The sequence below is a fragment of the Bufo bufo genome, chromosome 1, assembly GCF_905171765.1.
Source record: "Bufo bufo chromosome 1, aBufBuf1.1, whole genome shotgun sequence".
NCBI lineage: Eukaryota > Metazoa > Chordata > Amphibia > Anura > Bufonidae > Bufo > Bufo bufo.
This window is the reverse complement of record NC_053389.1, coordinates 254,576,796-254,600,142: the sequence shown is the minus strand read 5'-3', so window position 1 is coordinate 254,600,142 and position 23,347 is coordinate 254,576,796. Positions and strand designations below refer to the sequence as shown.

Here is a 23,347-nt window from a genome sequence, read left to right as displayed (position 1 = left end):
CAGTTCTGCAAGGCACCAGTGCTAACCACTTAGCCACTGTGCTGCCCAGAATGGTGGAGTGCGTCAATGATCGTTGACCTTCTGGAAGTTTGTCCTATTTGCACACAGGATCTTTGGAGCTGAGCTAGGGTGATCATTGGATTCTAGGTTACTTCTCTTACCAAGACCTTTCTTCTGTGATTACTTAGTTTAGTGGGGCAGCTAACTCTCAGAAGAGTCCTGGGTTTTCCAAACTTATTCCATTTAGGAATTATGGAGGCCACTGTGCTCTTGGGAACTTTTAGTGCAGTAGAAATTTCTTGTATCCTCCAGATATGTTCCTCCACACAATCCTGTCTCTGAGTTCTACAGGCAGTTCTTTCCTCCTCATGGCTTGGTTTTTTCTCTGATATGCATTTTCAGCTGGAAGACCTTATATACACAGGAGTGTGTATTTCAAAATCATATCCAGTCAACTGAATTGTGGACTGCAATCAAGGTGCAGAAACATCTCAAATATAATCAGAAGAAATGGGAAGCCCTCAGAGCAAAATTTCAAGTGTCATAGGGTCTGAATACTTATGTCCATGCAAAAGTTTAGCTTTTCCTTTCTAATAAATTTGCAAAAATTTCACATTATGGGGTATTGAGTCTAAATCAGTGATGGGCAAACTACGGCCCACAGAGCTGTCCGGAGGCAGCAGGAGTGGAGATGAGCGCTTCCATTGTGGAAGCGCTCATCTCCATATTCATCTGTATCGCCATCCTCAGGAGAAGAGAGAAAGCACTATGGGGGCCCTATATACTGGCACAATATGGGGGGCACTATGGAGAAGAGGAGGAAGCCCTATGGGGGCCACTATGGAGAAGAGGGGAAGCACTATGGGGCCCTATATACTGGCACAATATGGGGGGCACTATGGAGAAGAGGGGAAGCACTATTGGGGCCCTATATACTGGCACAATATGGGGGGGCACTATGGAGAAGAGGGGAAGCACTATGGGGACCCTATATACTGGCACATTATGGGGGGCACTATGGGGCCCTATATACTGGCACAGTGTCTATTCTGCGAATTGCAACAACAAAGCTAACTTCCAGACTTTGATGCCTTAGCAAAAAAGGGAAACCAACAACACTGTTCCCACTAAAATTGAAGGTGAGTTATACATACTATGTTATGAAAGAAATACATTGCATAAAAGTTTTGTACAATAACTCTTTTTATGCTTTTCTACCTTGAATTAAACTAAACCTATAATATTACAAAATTTTAATTTAATTTAAAAAAATTATTCACACAAACGCCCCAATAATCTACACTTGGTCCGGCCCCCGGGTCCAATATATGAACCCATTGTAGCCCACGAGTCAAAAAGTTTGCCCACCTCTGGTCTAGATTGATGGGGGAAGACTTGAATTTTTTTATTTTAGTACAAGGCAGCAACATAACAAAATCAAAAAAAAAGTGTCTGAAGACTTTCCAAATGCATTGTATGTTCCATACGTCATAAATATTTTAGTTGTAATACCTCTTTTAAGTTTTATTTTTGGCCCTTTGGATTGGTTCCTCTGCACGCCATTTTACAATTTAAAGTTAAAATTAACGTTCTTAAAATGTTGAGTCGTACATGTACAGCACCATGAAAAACTGATCATCCAATTTTTAACTGTAGGGAGTCCTTGGAGTAGGCCAGCACAGAGGCCGGGATCTTCAGGCCTAGCCTATAGGATGGGCACATTGCCTATCTGCCCTCCCGGGTCTGGCGACGGGTTGAAAGGTCCAGCCGCCACTGCTGCACCAGCAGGTTGCCGCTTTAGTGGGGGGTAAGGGGTGTAACTTACCAGCTCCCATTAGTTCCTCCACAATCTCCAGCACCTGTGGGTTATCCCTCCACATCATAGAATGTAGTGGGCCAAAGGAACACTACCGTTCCTACATTCATATTGCTAGCCTGTTTGCCTACATTTTATTGGTTTGCACCACCAGCAAGGTGTCATTTTGTTATATGCAAAACATAACTTTTAATAATAGTCACTAAAATAGCTGCTTATCGCCTCCTTTTTCTCATGTATCTTGCAGGATTGATAATAAGAAAAAAAATCTTTCCCTACTCCTTACCCTATTGCTATTGTATCCCTACAATTGCACGCTCCCTCAAACGTTGCGACATCTGTGGCATTGTGCTGTGTGATCAAACTGCACATTTCAGAGTGGCCTTTTATTGTGGGCAGTCTAAGACACACCTGTGCAATATTGATGCTGTCTAATCAGCACCTTGATATGCCACACCTGTGTGGTGGGAGGGATTATCGCGGCAAAGGAGAAGTGCTCACTTACACAGATTTAGACCTACACAAATAAATATTGTGGCACTTTGAACAGGCCAGATAGATCCAAGGATACATTCGATATATAATGGCAACCTGAGTTATGTCAGGTATGTTCAAGACCTGTATAACCTGCAATTTATAAAATTATAACACCCTGCAGTACCCTAAATCAGTGATTCAGATATCATCAGGGACCAACCCCCACGCACCAAAATCCATATCAGATGTCTAATGCAAATGGCATTAAGGGTACATTTCTCAATTGACCACCGGGGTCCAATACTTGCACTTCTGCAGAACCATCATAATATCTGTATGTTGCCCAGGGGAATAGATGATATAGCAGGGGTAGTTGTGCTGTAATAGATGGTGTAGCAGGAGTTGTTGCGCTGTAAAAAGTGAAGCTGCCGGTCCGCGGTGTGGAGCGGAATCTCAAATGAATCGGGTGCTTTTTAAAAGGGAGACAGACAGAATCATCGCAAGATTTGCGCCACAACGTCATAACGCACGACGTGCGTTCCACCGCTCTGCCATCATTTGTATATGCAACAACTTTATTTAAAAGAAGCAGTGCTGGTATCATTACAGGTCTACATCATTCATGGAAGATGGAAGTGATGTGCCACTATATGTACAGTACAGACCAAAAGTTTGGACAGACCTTCTCATTCAAAGAGTTTTCTTTATTTTCATGACTATGAAGGCATCAAAACTATGAATTAACACATGTGGAATTATATACATAACAAACAAGTGTGAAACAACTGGAAATATGTCATATTCTAGGTTCTTCAAAGTAGCCACCTTTTGCTTTGATTACTGCTTTGGTATTCTCTTGATGAGCTTCAAGAGGTAGTCCCCTGAAATGGTCTTCCAACAGTCTTGAAGGAGTTCCCAGAGATGCTTAGCACTTGTTGGCCCTTTTGCCTTCACTCTGCGGTCCAGCTCACCCCAAACCATCTCGATTGGGTTCAGGACCAGGTCATCTGGTGCAGCACCCCATCACTCTCCTTCATGGTCAAATAGCCCTTACTTTTAAAGTTTTCCCAATTTTTCGGCTGACTGACTGACCTTCATTTCTTAAAGTAATGATGGCCACTCGTTTTTCTTTACTTAGCTGCTTTTTTCTTGCCATAATACAAATTCTAACAGTCTATTCAGTAGGACTATCAGCTGTGTATCCACCTGACTTCTCCACAACGCAACTGATGGTCCCAACCCCATTTATAAGGCAAGAAATCCCACTTATTAAACCTGACAGGGCACACCTGTGAAGTGAAAAACATTTCAGGGGACTACCTCTTGAAGCTCATCAAGAGAATGCCAAGAGTGTGCAAAGCAGTAATCAAAGCAAAATGTGGCTACTTTGAAGAACCTAAAATATGACATATTTTCAGTTGTTTCACACTTGTTTGTTATGTACAGTACAGACCAAAAGTTTGGACACACCTTCTCATTCAAAGAGTTTTCTTTATTTTCATGACTATGAAAATTGTAGATTCACACTGAAGGCATCAAAACTATAAATTAACACATGTGGAATTATATACATAACAAACAAGTGTGAAACAACTGAAACTATGTCATATTCTAGGTTCTTCAAAGTTGCCACCTTTTGCTTTGATTACTGCTTTGCGCACTCTTGGCATTCTCTTGATGAGCTTCAAGAGGTAGTCCCCTGAAATGGTTTTCACTTCACAGGTGTGCCTGTCAGGTTTAATAAGTGGGATTTCTTGCCTTATAAATGGGGTTGGGACCAACAGTGGCGTTGAGGAGAAGTCAGGTGGATACACAGCTGATAGTCCTACTGAATAGACTGTTAGAATTTGTATTATGGCAAGAAAAAAGCAGCAAAGTAAAGAAAAACGAGTGGCCATCATTACTTTAAGAAATGAAGATCAGTCAGTCAGCCGAAAAATTGGGAAAACTTTGAAAGTAAGGGCTATTTGACCATGAAGGAGAGTGATGGGGTGCTGCGCCAGATGATCTGCACAGTCACCGGACCTGAACCCAATCAAGATGGTTTGGGGTGAGCTGGACCGCAGAGTGAAGGCAAAAGGGCCAACAAGTGCTAAGCATCTCTGGGAACTCCTTCAAGACTGTTGGAAGACCATTTCAGGGGACTACCTCTTGAAGCTCATCAAGAGAATGCCAAGAGTGTGCAAAGCAGTAATCAAAGCAAAAGGTGGCTACTTTGAAGAACCTAGAATATGACATATTTTCAGTTGTTTCACACTTGTTTGTTATGTATATAATTCCACATGTGTTAATTCATAGTTTTGATGCCTTCATAATCATGAAAATAAAGAAAACTCATTGAATGAGAAGGTGTGTCCAAACTTTTGGTCTGTACTGTATATAATTCTACATGTGTTAATTCATAGTTTTGATGCCTTTAGTGTGAATCTACAATTTTCATAGTCATGAAAATAAAGAAAACTCTTTGAATGAGAAGGTGTGTCCAAACTTTTGGTCTGTACTGTACATTCTATTATTGCAAAAGGGCATATATAGATGCTACAAATAGAACATATATACAAACAAAGAAATCTATTTTAAATAGGAGGTTTCTTTTTAATATATAGCCCCATATATATTTATTTATTTAGGGCAAAGCAATACATTATTTGATGTGAAGGGGAGCATTCACATCCTATATGTACAGGTGAAACTCAAAAAATTTGAATATCGTGCAAAATTCATGTATTTCAGTAATGCAACTTAAAAGGTGAAACTAACAGATGAGAGACTCATTACATGCAAAGCGAGATATTTCAAGCCTTTATTTGTTATAATTTTGACGATTATGGCTTATAGCTTATGAAACCCCAAAGTAACAATTTTGAGGTCCCCTTTGCTCAGGGGGTATGGATTAATTAGCTGACTAGAGTGTGACACTTTGAGCCTAGAATATTGAACCTTTTCACAATATTATAATTTTAAGCTGCATTAATGCAATTCCTTTTAATTTGCATTACTAAAATAAATGGACTTTTGCACGATATTCTAATTTTTCGAGTTTCACCTGTATATGAGATATTTAGATGTAACTCTAAACGAAGGGAAAATATGCCACTCCCTCTCAGTAAAACGGAGGTCCACTGATAAAGAGACACCCCAATCCTCCCCAAGATGTAATAAATATGGACCAGTATTTAAATGAAGCAAGTAAAATCCATGTTCTCATTTTATCCCATAGGTGAAACTGTATTAAGGCGGAAAATCCACTGTGTTTCCTTCTTTTTTTTATATTTGATCAATATTTCCTCCTCTAATTGATGCATGAACTACCTCAATCATAGAGAAGGAAATGCCACCCGAGTTGCAATTGTGTTGTAACTGAATATGTCTCACAATTAGGCTCCATTCACACGTCCGCAATTTCGTTCCGCATTTTGCGGAACAGAATTGCGGACCCATTCATTCTTATGGGGCAGCACGATGTGCTGCCCGGACACGGAATTGCGGATCCGCACTTCCGGGTCCGCACTTCCGTTCCGCAAAAAAATAGAACATGTCCTATTCTTGTCCGCAATTGCGGACAAGAACAGGCATATTCTATTAGTGCCAGCAATGTGCTGTCCGCAAAATGCCGAACGCACATTGCCGCTTTCCGTGTTTTGCGGCTCGGCGGCTCTGTGGATCTGCAAAACACGTTGCGGACATGTGATTGTCAGAAAAGAGACCTGACTTCAAAATCGCAAAAATTGTACCTTTTAAATGTGGACATTGCAAAGACCGGTGATACTTTCAGGGATAGCTCAGGAACCAAACTCTACTGAGTCCGAGACTTTGCGAATTGTAATACCAGGGGTGTAATATACCTGATGCAATGTCATTGTGGGTCCTTATATGTGGGAAAAACATGCAAAGAGTTCAAAACACGAATTTGGGGACATCAGAAATAGACGAGATAAACCAATTGTGAGACATATTCAGTTACAACACAATGGTGACTTGGGTGGCATTTCCTTGGGGAGGATTGGGGTGTCTCTTTATCAGTGGACCTCCGTTTTACTGACAGAGGAAGTGGCATATTTGCCCTTCCTTTAGATTTACTGTATACCGTATCTAAATATCTCATATACATCTAGGATGTGAATGCTCCCCTTCACATCAGGTAATGTATTGCTTTGCCCTAAATAAATAAATATATATGGGGCTATATATTAAAAAGAAACCTCCTATTTAAAATAGATTTCCTTGTTTGTATATACACTGACCAAAAATATGGACGCAACACTTTCGGTTTTGCTCCCATTTTGCATGAGATGAACTCAAAGATCTGAAACATTTTCTACATACACAAAAGACCCATTACTCTCAAATATTGTTCACAAATCTGTCTAAATCTGTGTTAGGCCTCATGCACACGACTGTTCCGTTTTTTGCGGTCCGCAAATTGCGGATCCGCAAAACATGAAAGCCGCCCATGTGCCTTCCGCAATTTGCGGAACGGGCGGCCCATTGTAGAAATGCCTATTCTTGTCCGCAAAACGGACAAGAATAGGACAGGTTATATTTTTTTTGCGGGGCTACGTAATGGAGCAACAGATGCGGACAGCACACGGAGTGCTGTCCGCATCTTTTGCGGCCCCATTGAAGTGAATGGGTCCGCACCCGAGCCGCAAAAACTGTGGCTCGGATGTGGACCAGAACAACGGTGGTGTGCATGAGGCCTTAGGGATCACTACTCCTTTGCCGCGATAATCCACCTCACAGGTGTGGCATATCAAGGTGCTGATTAGACAGCATGAATATTGCACAGGTGTGCCTTAGACTGCCCACAATAAAAGGCCACTCTGAAACGTGCAGTTTGATCACACAGCACAATGCCACAGATGGCAACGTTTGAGGGAGCGTGCAATTGGCATGCTGACTGCAGGAATGTCTACCAGAGCTGTTGCCCGTGCAATGAATCCAGCATATCCTTAGGCTTCTTTCACACGCGTCGCGTGTGCATTGCGGGAAACCCGCGCGAGTAGGCACGCAATTGCAGTTAGTTTTGACTGCGATAGCGTTCCGATGTTCAGTTTTTTCCGCGCGAGTGCAATGCGTTTTGGACTCATGTGAGAAAAAACTGAATGTGGTACCCAGACCCGAACCCGGACTTCTTCACAGAAGTTCGGGTTTGGGTTAGGTGTTATAATCATTTTATTATTTTCCCTTAAAACATGGTTATAAGGGAAAATAATAGCATTCTTAATACAGAATGCTTACTAAAATGTGGCTTGAGGGGTTAAAAAAATAAATTAATTAACTCATCTCCTCCTCTTGTTCGCGCAGCCGCCATGCCTTGTTTCTTCTTCTTTCAGGACCTGCAAAAGGATGTAATCAGGGTGAGCGCGTGGTGAGTGCGGCGACGTCAGCGCAGGTCCTGCTGAATGAAGATAGACAAAAGTTGTGCGCGCAGGACTTTTGTCTCCGCTTCAAAAATCTTCCTCTGAGCGGAAAGATAATGGACCCCATTATAGTCTATGGGGTCTGTAGGCTCCGTTCGGCTCAGTTTTGTGCCAAATTCGTCCTTTCCGTTCTCCTGCTCCTATAACGGATCAGGAGAATGGAAAGGCTGAACGCTGATGTGAACTCAGCCTTATTGAAGTCTGTAGCAGAATTTACAGGAAAATATCAATATAGTTCAGAAATGTGCGTAAAGCTTAGATCTTAATGTCGTGTTGTCCCATCCTTGAATGCCCCGACTCAGTCATCACTTCACCCTTAAAGGGGTTGTCTGGGCTTCTAATATTGATGACCTATCCTATCAGCTGTACGAGCAGCTGGCAAGCGCAGTGTGCATGTGCCGCCTCTCTTTCTGCTAACCGCTGCTGTCTATTGCAAAGCAGCAGCCAATAGGAAGAGAGACAGGAGATGACACTTGCACACTGCATGTGCCGTCTCTTCATACAGCTGATCAGCGGGGGTGTTCAACCCCCACTGATCTGACATTGATGACCTATTCTAAAGATAGGTCATCAATATTAAAAACCCGGACAACCCCTTTAAGTTCTCCTGTTTCCATCCCCCTTTCCATCCACCCAAATTAGATCCTATATACTTTCACCATTGTCCCACTTTCCTAAAACTAATACCAATTCTATATATGTTAAGACTCCAACGACTTTTCCTATATGGTAAGACCATGGCCCCTCAATAGCAGCGCAATGTAATATGACGTAGTACTCATATGACTGCTATATGCCTTGCATAGCTTTGTCAAGACTGAGTATAATTACAATACAGGGAGTGCATAATTATTAGGCAAATGAGTATTTTGACCACATCATCCTCTTTATGCATGTTGTCTTACTCCAAGCTGTATAGGCTCGAAAGCCTACTACCAATTAAGCATATTAGGTGATGTGCATCTCTGTAATGAGAAGGGGTGTGGTCTAATGACATCAACACCCTATATTAGGTGTGCATAATTATTAGGCAACTTCCTTTCCTTTGGCAAAATGGGTCAAAAGAAGGACTTGACAGGCTCAGAAAAGTCAAAAATAGTGAGATATCTTGCAGAGGGATGCAGCACTCTTAAAATTGCAAAGCTTCTGAAGCGTGATCATCGAACAATCAAGCGTTTCATTCAAAATAGTCAACAGGGTCGCAAGAAGCGTGTGGAAAAACCAAGGCGCAAAATAACTGCCCATGAACTGAGAAAAGTCAAGCGTGCAGCTGCCAAGATGCCACTTGCCACCAGTTTGGCCATATTTCAGAGCTGCAACATCACTGGAGTGCCCAAAAGCACAAGGTGTGCAATACTCAGAGACATGGCCAAGGTAAGAAAGGCTGAAAGACGACCACCACTGAACAAGACACACAAGCTGAAACGTCAAGACTGGGCCAAGAAATATCTCAAGACTGATTTTTCTAAGGTTTTATGGACTGATGAAATGAGAGTGAGTCTTGATTGGCCAGATGGATGGGCCCGTGGCTGGATTGGTAAAGGGCAGAGAGCTCCAGTCCGACTCAGACGCCAGCAAGGTGGAGGTGGAGTACTGGTTTGGGCTGGTATCATCAAAGATGAGCTTGTGGGGCCTTTTCGGGTTGAGGATGGAGTCAAGCTCAACTCCCAGTCCTACTGCCAGTTTCTGGAAGACACCTTCTTCAAGCAGTGGTACAGGAAGAAGTCTGCATCCTTCAAGAAAAACATGATTTTCATGCAGGACAATGCTCCATCACACGCGTCCAAGTACTCCACAGCGTGGCTGGCAAGAAAGGGTATAAAAGAAGAAAATCTAATGACATGGCCTCCTTGTTCACCTGATCTGAACCCCATTGAGAACCTGTGGTCCATCATCAAATGTGAGATTTACAAGGAGGGAAAACAGTACACCTCTCTGAACAGTGTCTGGGAGGCTGTGGTTGCTGCTGCACGCAATGTTGATGGTGAACAGATCAAAACACTGACAGAATCCATGGATGGCAGGCTTTTGAGTGTCCTTGCAAAGAAAGGTGGCTATATTGGTCACTGATTTGTTTTTGTTTTGTTTTTGAATGTCAGAAATGTATATTTGTGAATGTTGAGATGTTATATTGGTTTCACTGGTAAAAATAAATAATTGAAATGGGTATATATTTGTTTTTTGTTAGGTTGCCTAATAATTATGCACAGTAATAGTCACCTGCACACACAGATATCCCCCTAAAATAGCTAAAACTAAAAACAAACTAAAAACTACTTCCAAAAATATTCAGCTTTGATATTAATGCGTTTTTTGGGTTCATTGAGAACATGGTTGTTGTTCAATAATAAAATTAATCCTCAAAAATACAACTTGCCTAATAATTCTGCACTCCCTATATATATCTGGTGGTCTTTCTGTGTATATACTGTAGGGATTTCCCAAATGGTAGCCTTCAGATAAATACACAGTAGCCTTTTAGTGGTGGAAATCAAAGTAATAAATGTCTTTTATTGTTTGCACACTACAATTCAACAGGCGGCAGTGATCAGCTTACTTCAGCCGACACGTAAAGAAAACAATTCAGTCTTGAATCTGAACAATCACATAGGAAGTTTTAGGGCACAGTACCGTACTCCACACGGAGTGGATGGGAACCTTGCTTTGTCCCTTTTCTCTCGGCAGAGACCCTCTGGTTTTCACTCGGCTCCAAAAACACACAGCTACACAGAGCTCCACCATCAGCCAGGTAATCACACCCCTGACCCTGCTGGCGGACTTTTTGTAAGCCCGTCAAAACCCGGCCTGGACAATGGGGAACAGCCACCCACCCAGCACTTTGGCTGCTCCCAGTAAGAGACGGCCCTGATTAGCTTTTCACAGCTATGCTAACTATCAAAGTGTCCATCAGCTACTGCTGCGGACATATTCACTACTGGCTCCTACTTCACCGAGGCCAGGAACCTCGGTGACACATATCTTCCATCTATGATGGTCCCTTGTGCTTTTCTACAATACATATAGATATTATACATATATATGATGTGTAACCCATTACAATATATGTCATTTAAATTAAAACATTATCACATCATATTTAACATGTAGCACCAAGTTTGCATACCCCCAAAAAACATCTGTGTAGATAAGTCCCTTATATATTTTGAAAGGATTAGTGGAGCAGAATTGAGCGGGAACTACTGCTCCACCAATCTGGCAGTGACACACAGTGCCAGCAGTGCCAACGAGGAAGCAGGAGCGCTGTAACCACTGGCCCTCCCGCCCATCCGGTAGCCTGCCCAGTTGGAAGCTACCTCCTGCCTCAGGACCCTAGCTAGCGTAGAACTGAAGCCTGAACACTGTAGCCACCACACAGGCCCCCAATGCAAAATAAGAGAAGCCCAAGTCTGACTAAGGCCTGTGGTAAGTATCCCTGGGGGATGACTTAGGCCAGTTTCACACTAGTGGCAAGGAACTCTGGCAGGCTGTTCCGGCGGGTGAACAGCCTGTCGGATCCCTGCTGCCGGTAGTCCACGCGTGCCCCTGGACTACCGCTCCGGCCCCATTGACTATAATGGGGGTGGGCCGGTAGTCCGGGGGCACACATGTGCTAGTGTCAGCATGGATCCGACAGGCTGTTCATCCGCCGGAAAAGCCTGTCGGAGTTCCTTGCCGCTAGTGTGAAAATACCCTAATGTGCAATGTGTGCCAAGAGGTCTGCAATCTATAATCTAATCTGCAAATTGCAGGGTATGACTACTGATAAGATTATTCAGATTATGTACTGATTACAAGAAATTTTTTCTTATGATATGACATATAATCAAAATCATTTTAGCTGGTTAGTAATTGTCTACATTTATTGTAGAATATCATGGATAGCAATGCACTTCTTATTAAAGGGGTTCTCTGAGATTTTCCTATTGATGAGCTGTCCTAAGGATAGCCGTTGCAAACTCTTCCTAGGCCAGTGACGTCACATTCATCAGTCACCTGGTTTAGGCACAGCTCAGGTCTATTCTTGGTAAACTGTGAGGAGGCAGCAGCACTCACTGGAGTAAGACAGCTGATTGGCAGGGGTCCCAGGTGTCAGACCCCCACCATCCTGATAATGATTACCTATCCTGAGGATTGATCATCAACATCAGAATCTCATAAATGCCCCATTTAGGGGGCAAAATATGTATGCTGTCCATGTACATCCCGCACTTTTCGCAGGCCCCATTGAATAAAAGGACTATTCTTGTCCGCAAAATGGACAATAATAGGACATGTTCTATAATTTGCAGTTCGACCACACGGGTGCAGACAGCACATGGATGACTCCCCACAGAAATTAATGGGTCCACGTTTGATCTGCAAATAATGGGGATCGGACATGAGCCAAAAATACAGTCATGTGAATGCACCCTTCATGTGTTTTTCAGGCTTCTTGGATGTGTACGACATTCACTTTATTACTCACTGGTGGTCAGTTGGGTTGGACCAGAGTTTTCCATCTGAGTGCGAGTGTGTAGTGAATGCATAGCATCCAGACTGAATCCTGACCCATTCATTTCAGTAGGCATGTGTACATGAGTGTTGTTTTTCATGCAGCATCCTTGCGTTCAGGAAAATTGCAGCATATTGTATATTGTGCGATTTTCATGCCACCCTGGCTCGATAGTAGTGAATGGGGCTTGCATGAAAAACAGAAGTCATCCAGATGCAATGTGTTTTTCATTGAGGGTTGCCAGGAGACTGTTGTTCTTCAGTTTCACGAGCATGAAAAACGTATGCAATCCGGACAGAAAAAAGAGCAGAAACACTAAATGCAATCGCAGACAAAACTGGTTGTACTTGCGTGCAAAACCATCAGTCTTTCCCCGAACAGATTCTGCCCCAATCCGTATCATTTGTGTGAAAGAAGCCTAATACCGCATTGCGGATTACGTGCAGTTGTTCCATGTGGATTCTCATGTGAAAAAAATGCAGTGTAATACAGTACCAGCAAAGTGAATGAGATTGGGCAAACCTCATGTAAACTTTGGAGGCCCTGGTTTTGGGGAAACCCAGAATTAGCAGGTAGATTCTCATGTACTTTAAGGATGCAGGTGGAGTTGGTCTTCCTGATTGTAAATTGTATCACCTCGCTGCAGCTTATGCCCGTCTACTGGATCTTCTCCATGATCATGGGTCCAGGTCCTCGATTAGAATTGCTGATTCTTTTTATTTCTCCTGCCGATATCAGCTCTCCCCTGGACTTGGTCCCCTTGACTCCTGTCTTCATATGCCTTTCATTCAATGCTCAACAATCTCTCCCAATAGTACACTTGGCACAGGCAATGAAATCTTTGATAGATAAGGAAGGATCATTGCTCCTTATTACGGATAAACCTGCATCCCCACCTGACTCGTCTCCTTTTTGGCAAGCTCGAGATCACGCCCTCTTCGTTTTTGCCAAATTCCCTTAAACCCCTGTCATCTTTATTATGACATTCACAACATGTGACCATTTTGAATATACCCAGATTCAACACTTTTATCACTCAATTAAAACGTGTACCAACCCTTCAAGTTCAACGTTTGAACAGTTATACCTTGCCATCTCTACCACACACATTTTGACCACTTATAAACTTTTGATAACACAACGCTTGGAACACCCGCTGCTCTTTTTCCAGGCATAAAAAGTGAAATTGGGGACACAGTCCTTCGAACAATGGCCTCTAAGGTTTTTCGTATACTGTGATTAAAGTAATCAGTGAGATGGCAGGAATATCTGTACCCAATGTCTATACTTAACAAAAAGCCAGAATCGGCACTACTCTTCATGTTTGACATCCCAGTCATCATATATGCAATCTTTAACCCGCCACCTTCTTTTCTCTTCTCAACTGTCTTTCTTTCATTTTTTCTCTCCTTTCTTTTTTATCTTTCGGTCTTTTACTTTTTTTTAGCCCCCCACCTTCATTAATATTCCTTCCTGATCTTTTCAGTCTTCTCATTTGCCCTTGTCTAGACCTTTGTTTGCTCTTTTGCGTTGTCTCCTTTAGGACGCATCATTGACATCAGATTAATTTCTCAATGGACATTTTTGTCATCAAATTCCAATTGTTCCTGGTGGACTGTTCACACTGTTTCTATTGGATAAGTCTATATTGTTATACTTTGAAAACTAATAAAACTTTTGAATAAGAAAAATTCTGCCAATACCTGCCCATCAAGAGGGCAAGGTATGGCATTAAAATGTATAAGCTGTGCGAAAATACCTCTGGGTACACCCACAGGTTCTAGATTTATGAAAGGAAGGACACAAGTTGATGTTGGTGGTTAAATACAAGGACAAGAGGAATGCCCTTGTACTGACCACAGTTCATGGTAACGGAACCTCATCTGTTCCTGTATGAGGTACCACTAACACTACCCCAAGCCAGACTGCATTCTGGACTAAAATACATACATGGGGGGGGGGTATTCCATGTGAAAAACAAAAACGTGGTACAAAAGCTGACTGCACCTTATTCAGATGGCACTGTATAATATTTTAGTGTTATTTTGATCTGCAGGCCAGGTGGAAACATTCATTCAGTTTCAAGAGGTAGTAATAAAGACTATAATTGTTCAAAACCAAGAAGGGGAGGGCATCAGTACTTCAGGAATTTATGGTGCCCATGTTGTACCAGGGCATGGGGAAGTCACCCAAACAGCAAGGAAGGGAAGGTCCCAAAAAAGATGCAGAATGTGTTCCACAAGGGGGATAAAAAAAGGACACCATTTATCGCAGAGAAACCTCCGTTCTGTACTTGCAGGAGCGCCTGGTATTATAAGGATTTATCATGCTGTATGTCTCTACCTGACCTTAATGCTACAGAGTCATACTGACATAAAGCTGTCACTATAATTCTGTAGAAGTAAGGTCAAGCAATGGCACACAGCATTATAAATCATGATAATGACTTGCGCTCCTGCAAGTCCAAAACGGAGTATCACGCTCACACATGGAGCGTCATTCCAGTAATGGACTCGCTCATGTGAAACACCCCTAAGGAAAACAGTATAGCATGCACCACAATGGGAGCTACTGAAACAGCAAGCGCCGGAGAGCTCTGCTGTTTCCCAGCCGGGAGGTGGTCGGAACTGACAACCCCTTTAAAGCACAGATGTCAAACTCATGGCCTTTCAGCTGTTGCAAAACTACAACTCCCAGCATGCTTTGATAGCTGTAGGATGTCCAGGCATGATGGGAGTTGTAGTTTTGCAACAGCTGGAGGGCCATGAGTTTGACATCCCTGACCTAAAGGGTTAACAAAGTTTAATTTTCATTTGGAGTCATTTATGGATGGTTTCTATTATGTAAGCCCCTCAAAGTCACTTTAAAATTGTTCTTTTGAAAACTTTCTTGAAATTGTGAAAAAAAAAATCAAAAATTATAAGCCTTCTAATGTCCTATTTTTTTTTTAGGACATTTACAAAATGATACCAACATAACGTAGACATATGAGGAACTATTTTGTGAGGTATCACTATCTGTCTTAAAAGCAGAAAAATTCTAATTTAGAAAACTGCTAATTTTTCCACATTTTCTGTAACAGTTTTTTTTTTTTAAAACGTATCAACCCAAATTTACCAGTAACATGAAGTACAATGTAGAGATAAAACAGATCCGACCCACTCTTTACAAATGGTTAGGGTCTTTATCAACGGTTCTCCACCTTAAATGGTGTAGGGGTCCTGAGGACTCCTTCTAGAAATCGACAAAATAAACACAGCCAAACACTGGTCTCCATTTTTGTGGGACAGGATGGAAACCCCAACCATTTGTAAAGAGTGGCACGGAACTATTTTATTTCTGGATTGACTGAGTGGATAAAACCTACTTTACATTGATCCTGGTGAAACTGTACAGTAGAGACTGAAATCAGGACTTTTATTCATGAAGTATAATGTGTCATGAAAAAAACAATCTCATAATGGCTTGGATAAGTAAAGACATTCAAAACTAATCACCACATAAAGTGACACGTCAGATTTGCAAAATGAGGGTGTGTCAGAAGGGTGAAAAATGGCTGTGTTTAGAAGGATTTAAAAGGAGCCTGTCATCGAGACTGACCTATACAGCTAATTAAATATTCTTACTGTGCATCCTAAACTTTTTTTGTATATCCTCAAAAGTATTGTATTCTTATAAAAAAACAACTGTGAAAATGTCTCTGACGTCATGATCAGGTACCTCATGGAGCCATCAGGGCGTTGTTCTACATGAGGGGAGTCACAAGTCATCTTCCTGCTCTCATGCCCATCTCGTTCACCAAGACCTCCCTAAATCTCCCACACCACCCCTTTGTTTCCTGACATCAGGGCTGGTTGTGGTGCAGAAGACTTCCATGCAGTGCCACTATATGGGAATGCGTAGTGAGTGCTTGAAGCCAAGGTATATACACCTCCGCTCACTGCGAATATTTTCTCGTATCTGAATTGTGATTTTTGCAACAGGTACTGTACATTAATCCGATGTTGGGAAAGGAAAGTGCCATCTGCATTGGAGGAGATCAGGTAAGCTGTTAGGGGTGTATCGAAGTAGCTGATGACAACCTTGAGAACGAGTTAGAACAGTCCTTTTTCGTCTACCAACTAAGGAGGAGGTATTGAAGAGATTGGTAATTGACTAATGTCAAGACCATGGTTTTAATCCTTTTCTATAAAAAAGAGGGGTCAGGTAATCACACTTCTTCCCTCCCTCCTTCCCATCGTGGTTCATTTTTCACACTGGTAAATTAGATGCATGTGGTTCATACTCATATTCCCCTCCATTCAATGACTTTCTGTTGTGTTTGTGGTGGGCTTGCGCTTATGCACAAAAGCCAGTCTGATGATACAGAGCTGCAGTGTAACGCATTGACGAGGACAAAACAGCTCATCAGTTGAGTCTCTGTTGAACCAGGTGGAAATTCTAGAGAATCTAAGATTTCCTGTGGAAAATGCAGCTAAGCTGGTTTTGAGACATTAATCATAGCTGTGCTTTAAAAGAACTGAACTGATCTAAAACATAATCAATTATCAGAAGGTGCCTCTTTTTTTCAGGAGCCTTAAACTGATCATTTTTTTCTGGGGTGATGCTTGATAAATTCTCATCTTCTTGTTTTTCCGCTCATGGGTCATGCAGCTGCTCTTGGCTTTGACTTTTCATTATTTGCCAAAAACATTTTCCTAACTTTTTTAACAAACACTTTCTGCATGAAACTCAGACCAGACTAGCCTGCAGCAGATGTAGAGATGACCAATTATGAAATGAAGAGACTAACATTTTGAAATAATTTCAAGGGTCAAGGGGCAGGCACTGTGACCTTGACTAAATGACCATGTGGTCACCAGATGGTGCGAGATGTTGCACAATGAGATCTGAGGTGGCCACACAGCCTGATAGCATGGCATCTGCCAACTAAACTTATGATGTTACAATGAGTCATGCTTGGCCATGGACTGTTGAAGGTGACTGTTATGGCCCATGTTACCAAGCCAAAACCAATAGTCACCTCTATACTTTGGCCTCTGGTTTGGCCCTCTTGCAAAACCTCCTGGACCCTACAAGAGACTCCTAAAGATTACATGTTCATATATTTATGTTTATCTGGAGGGCTAAGGGTCAAAACGTCCCACAAAACAACTACACCCAGGTTGTAATTAGAGGGTAGCTGGCAGGGAAAGTGCTACTGGGTTCTGCTACAGGAAAAGTTCTGGGTGATATAAAGGGCGTCAGCAAAGGTTGTTACATGAGATCCAGGCAACTAACAGTCCTGCAGGGGCAGTCACAACAGCATATTTGCTATCAGTAAAGAACGCTCAGTAACACCTCTGTCCTTTACCATTTAAGATAGCATAACTTACTAAACTACTATCAAGCTGACCAGGTGGTCCAGTAGTACCGTACAAAGCCCCATTGGGTTAAAATTAAATATGTGCCCTGTACCCGGGTGGACAGTGGATTTAATAGTTGCCATTGATACCTCAGAGCCCAATACATGTGCACTAAACTATCAAATACCTTGGTCCTTTGGGGTTAACCAGTACCAAAAGATGAGTAGACATCACCCTATAAACCATTCTCCTCACCTGCTTGGTAATCTGGCCTCCTTTATTGAAAGATACGCTTAGTAGTAAATGAAGGTGTTGTCTGGTGTAGAAAACTGATTTTCAAATACTCTATTGCCCAGTTCTCAATTAATAGAGGGGCAGTCACCCATTCAGGACCTTCGTCAATTAATCAGAATGGAGATTGACTACAAAGAGTGTCTCATTTTGGAAGACCCAGCCTATATTACAAATACCGCCAACTGATTTCTGTGAGCACCTTGAAGTGCTCGGTTTCTTCCGTGGTAGAGCTGCAGTAGAATTGAACACTTGATGCATGGTTCTCCCGTTTTTTATCTGACCATAACGACATGATCTCAATTACCTTCATCTCTCTGTTTGTGTTTTAGGGGCACTGTCTTATGCAGACCTGGGCACCACTATCAAGAAGTCTGGTGGGCACTACATCTATTTACTGGAGACCCTTGGCCCAGTTCCAGCCTTTCTAAGACTGTGGGCTGAATTTGTCATGATCCGGTAACAATCTCCTCAAACAGACATGTGATTTTTCATTCTCTTGCATATTTAACAAGCTGCAGTGATGTAAAGAGGTGTGGCTACAACAAGGGGCGGAGTTTAAAGAGAATCTGTCTCTTTATTTGAGCTGACAACTACGACAGATGGGAGGGGTTGTGAAGCAGCTCATTGCACAGAGCAGAGAGAACTTCAGAGTGAGGGACCGTCTTCAGCCCACTTGCAAGAGCGGCACCTGGCAAAATAAAAGTTTATTCTCTCATCCTGCTAATAATAAAAGCTCAGACAAAAACTATAATTATCCATTTTGCCACGGAACCCACCTATTACTGTCGGCAGTTTTGCAGGGACCAAACTGCTGACAGACGTTTTAACCCATTACCTCCCCATAACGTGCTATTAATATAGTACATAATACCATAGTATTATAGTACATGACGTACAGAATAGCACATCATGTAGATTTATGCATGGGCATACGTCCTTTTAACCACTTAGATACCGTGGTCAATAGCAACCGGGACATCTAAGGCATTTGACAAAGGGAGTGGGCAGCATGCAGACGGTTGCTATGACAGATGGAGGTCTAACAATAACCTATAAGTCTGTCATCTACAGAAGCCTATTAGGCTCTGCTAGAAGCAGGGACTAATAGGTTATGTGTCAGTATCTGACAAGAAGACATAATAGGTAGTGCATTTTGTAAGTGATCAAAACATCACAGGTATAAGACCCTTGTTTGTCAAATCATTAAAAAATAAAAGTTTTTACGTTAAAAAAAGTTAATTTTTCACAGTAAAGCAGCTTCATTAAAAGAAAAAGCAAATCAATAAATTAGACATGTTTTGAGATCATACTAACCGCTTCCTTATGTGGATTTCAACATGATGTTGAAATCCACTAGACAAAAAGTTCAGCACAATCATGGATCTGATGTTTCAATGATAAAGTAAACTATGTGGACAAAAGTATTGGCAGACCTCTACATTCCACCTACAGGAGCTCTCATGACATGAAATTCTAATCCATGGGCATTAATATGGAGTTGGTCCCCACTTTGCAGATAAATCAGCTCCCACTCTTCTGAGAAGGCTTACTACAAAGTTCTGCAGTCTGTGGGAATTTTTAAGAATACATCCAGAAGAGCAGTTGTGAGGTCAGACACTGGTACAGGTTGAGCAAGCGCAAGAGGATCCAAAGCGGAGGATGGGAGTTGTAGTGACTCTAGTCTATCACAGTGGCTTTGATCACACCGTTTCTCCCTAGTGCCAGTGCAGTGCAAGGAGGGAAGCACCCTTTCATCCCTCGGGGCACAACCTGGTTCGGGGACTTCTGCCTGATGGTAGCTGGGGTGCCCTTCATGTTAGGTGTTTGGATGTGTGCAAGACAGGGCGTGTAGAGTGATATGGCCGGGATATGGTGTAGGAGTCAGGAAACCAGCCCAGAAGAAAAACGTCTCACTTTACTGTAATAAAAAATATTGGCCTTAATACATCCAACAATAATCTGGACACAGTGCAAATCCTCTACCCATAGTGAGGTATGGAGGCTGGAAAAGTGGCAAATAGTGACACTCTTGGTATGCTAGCTTGTTAAAGTCTCTCTCACTAGAATCTCTATGACTGGTAGCTGCAATTATAGCTGTAGTGTCCACTGTGGGATTAGAGGCACATTTGGCCCGATAGGTGTGATAGGTGTCTTAACTGTAATCCCTCACAAGCAGCAAAGTCTGGTTAGCTGAGGCCTAAGGAGAGGGAGCACATGAACTTGCTTCCACCCTCCTCACGCACTCACTCCAGTTTGATCAGGAAGTGGGACCAGCTCCGTCCTGGCCCTCCTGAGAGAGATGGACCAGGGTGATTAACCCTGTCCCTGCCAACTATACCAGGCCATGCTGGGTACATAACATTAAATAACATAACATAACATAACATGAAAGTGTTCCAGCAGAGCAAAACTATCAAGAGTTTTATATGATTATGATTTTTACAGATTTCTGGGTCTTTCACTGTCAGTACCTCACCATTTTCAAGATCTCTGCTTGCTGTATGCAAATGGAAATATACTTGTTTACATCCACACATACAGTAGAATGAATATCTTATCTGTGTATTTGTCTCTAGGCCAGCAAATATTGCGGTGGGCTGTTTAGCATTTGGACGCTACTTAATAGAGCCACTATTTGTACCTTGCAATGCACCAGCCATCGCTGTCAAACTCATCAGTGCTATTGGCATTGGTAAGTCCTCAATATATTCGCCTTTAATGCAGTGTTACAATAGTTATATTCTTGTTCATAGGGACTATATTATAGTAGATATATTATTGTGCATAGGGGCAGCATTATAGTAGACTCTTTTTCCCTAGGCTACATGCACACGACCGTGCCGTTTTTTGCGGTCCGCAAACCGCGGATCCACAAAAAACAGAAGCCGCACGTGTGCCTTCCGCAATTTCCGGAACGGAACGGGTGGCCCATTGTAGACATGCCTATTCTTGTCTGCAAAACGGACCAGAATAGGACAGGTTATATTTTTTTTGCGGGGCTACGTAACGGAGCAACAGATGCTGTCCGCATCTTTTGTGGCCCTATTGAAGTGAATGGGTCCGCACCCGAGCCGCAAAAACTGCGGCTCGGATGCGGACCATAACTACGGTCGTGTGCATGAGGCCTTAACCTGTGAATAGGGAATTAATGGTTGTGATGGGACAACCCCTTTAATATCATGTGTTGTTGGAACTGCGGTAAAATATCTCATACATAAGTACAGTATATTTTAGAGGCAGACACGTTTTCTGATATGACCTCTTCTTTTCTTCAGTAGTCATCATTGCTCTGAACTGCTGGAGTGTTAGTTGGTCGGCTAATGTCCAGACCGTCTTTACAGCTCTGAAGTTAGTGGCTATTGGACTAATTATAATACCTGGAATGATGGCTTTAGCAGAAGGTAAGACATGTATTTACTCAAACAGAGCTTTAGCTCAACTTTTATGGATAATCAAAATCAGCCAAAATCTATCGTCCTACTTTTTTTAAAGTCATTATTCAGGAAATCACATGGAAATAATTATGACTGGCAGCAATACATACCTGAGTATATATAACGCAGCAGGTGTGCACCTACTGTGTCTACTGAACGGATTTGGCTTGGGGTTAGTCCTGTGGGCATTGTCATGGTGGGCCCTGTTTTTCACTCTTTCACCCCTGTACGGGAATCTAAACTTCCCTGCAGGCCCATAAAGCTGCTACTTCTAGGAGTAGTCTCCATTTAATATCAAGAGAGAGGAGATGCTGGTGGGAACAGACTACCGACATCACAGCAAAGCACCATTGTACTAAGGGAAATACACTGCAAATTCACTTTAAGGGGTCATCTATTTGATTGTTAGAAGAGTCCCCTAATGATGAATTATGACTCTCAGAAATAGACATTAATCTGTGGGGGGCTCTGCAGTAAATATTCAATTCCGACTACACAGGGCTCCAGATAGCGACCAAAATCTTAAAATTGCTAAATGGCGACAAGACTTTGTAGTCTTGTCGCCATTTGCGCCTAGACCCTCCGCTGCTCTGCCGCTTTCACATTAAACTGACATGGCACGCGCTGCTGTCAGCACGTGCCATGTTCTTCTCAACAGCACAGGGGAGAAGGAGGCAGTCCCTCCCCCCTGTACTGCTGCTGCCACCAATGGGCTGATAGAAGCGAGGAGGAGGGGAGGGGCTGTGGCACTCAGGTGCGGCACCTGACGGGTTAATAGCGGCGCAGTCATAGAGGCTGGGTGCCGGGTATGGGATATGGCCGGCACACGCAGCGCAGCCTGCGTTTGTATTAAGCATAAACTATATTCATTGGTGGCACAGTGCACTGAACTGCCCCCCTAACCCCAGTATTATAAAGCAGAATCAATGGTGGCGCAGTGCGCCCCCAACCCGCATCCCCCCCCTCCCAACCCCAGTATTATAAAGCAGAATCATTGGTGGTGCAGTGCGCCCCCAACCCCCCCCCCCCCCCCCCAAGTATTATAATCATTGGTGGCAGTGGCAGTTCCAATCGGAGCCCCAGCAGTGTAATCCTGGGGCTCTGATCGGTTACCATGGCAGCCAGGACGCTACTGAAGCCCTGGCTGCCATAGTCGGCTCCTTGCTACTGTGTGCACAGAGCAACAGGGAGAGCATAAAGTCCTATTCACCCTGATAGAGATCTATTAGGGTGAATAGGACAAGGGATGAAATATCCCAGGTTCTAGCCCTTAAGGGGGAAAATAGTTAAATAAAAAGTAAAAAAAAAAAAAAAGTAAAAAAAACCCCACCAAAATATTAAGTTTAAATCACCCCCTTGCCCAATTTTACATATAAAATATATAAACAATAAAAAAAATTACATATCGCCACGCCCGAAAAAGTGAGAACTATTAAAATATTTAAAAATATCTCCCATGAGGTGAACGCCGTAACAGAAAAATAAAATAAAAACGTGCAATTTGCCATTTTTAGTCACCTTGTCCCGACAAAAATTAGGTTAGGACTGTTCTATTATGGTCCAGACGTTCCATAAAATCTGGAATGCACGCGGCTTTTTTGGCCCTAACTAGCAGTAAAGAGGGGGGGCATCAAGGAGGGAGGCATTAGATATAACTGGCAGAACTACAGGCGGCACTGCAGGAAGGGCTTTATAAGTACTGGGGCACCATGCTTATATTATTACTAATGGGGTAACTGTAGGGGCATTGTTATTAGGCACAATATAGAGAAGACATCACCTGTAAGTCACTGAGTCTGACCCTGATTGCTTCTTTTCAAATGTGTTTTAATCTCTTTATTAGGAAGTAAGGTCACTTTAAATTGATTTGTGTGTGTGGGGGGTGGGGGTAATTTGCTTGCCTGCTCCACCTAGGGCACCAAAATACCTTGTCCCATCCCTACCTGAGATCACTATTAATTTTAATATTCACTGTGTTGCATCATTATTCAGACATTGTACACCTCTGTTATGACCATATTTTATTCTTGATGGTACTTAGTTACTGTATGCTTGTATTACAAAGA

At 42.6% G+C, this 23,347-nt stretch overlaps 1 protein-coding gene across 1 annotated transcript in view; it reads left to right on the top strand.

Moving 5' to 3' along the window:
• LOC121006007 (cystine/glutamate transporter-like) overlaps positions 1 to 23,347 on the top strand; it is a 46,113-nt gene that overhangs the window by 4,634 nt on the left and 18,132 nt on the right. The window contains exons 2-4 of the mRNA XM_040438889.1: positions 18,177 to 18,303; positions 20,424 to 20,539; positions 21,123 to 21,248. Coding sequence (XP_040294823.1) covers positions 18,177 to 18,303; positions 20,424 to 20,539; positions 21,123 to 21,248 — 369 coding nt within the window. The remainder of the gene's footprint in view (positions 1 to 18,176; positions 18,304 to 20,423; positions 20,540 to 21,122; positions 21,249 to 23,347) is intronic.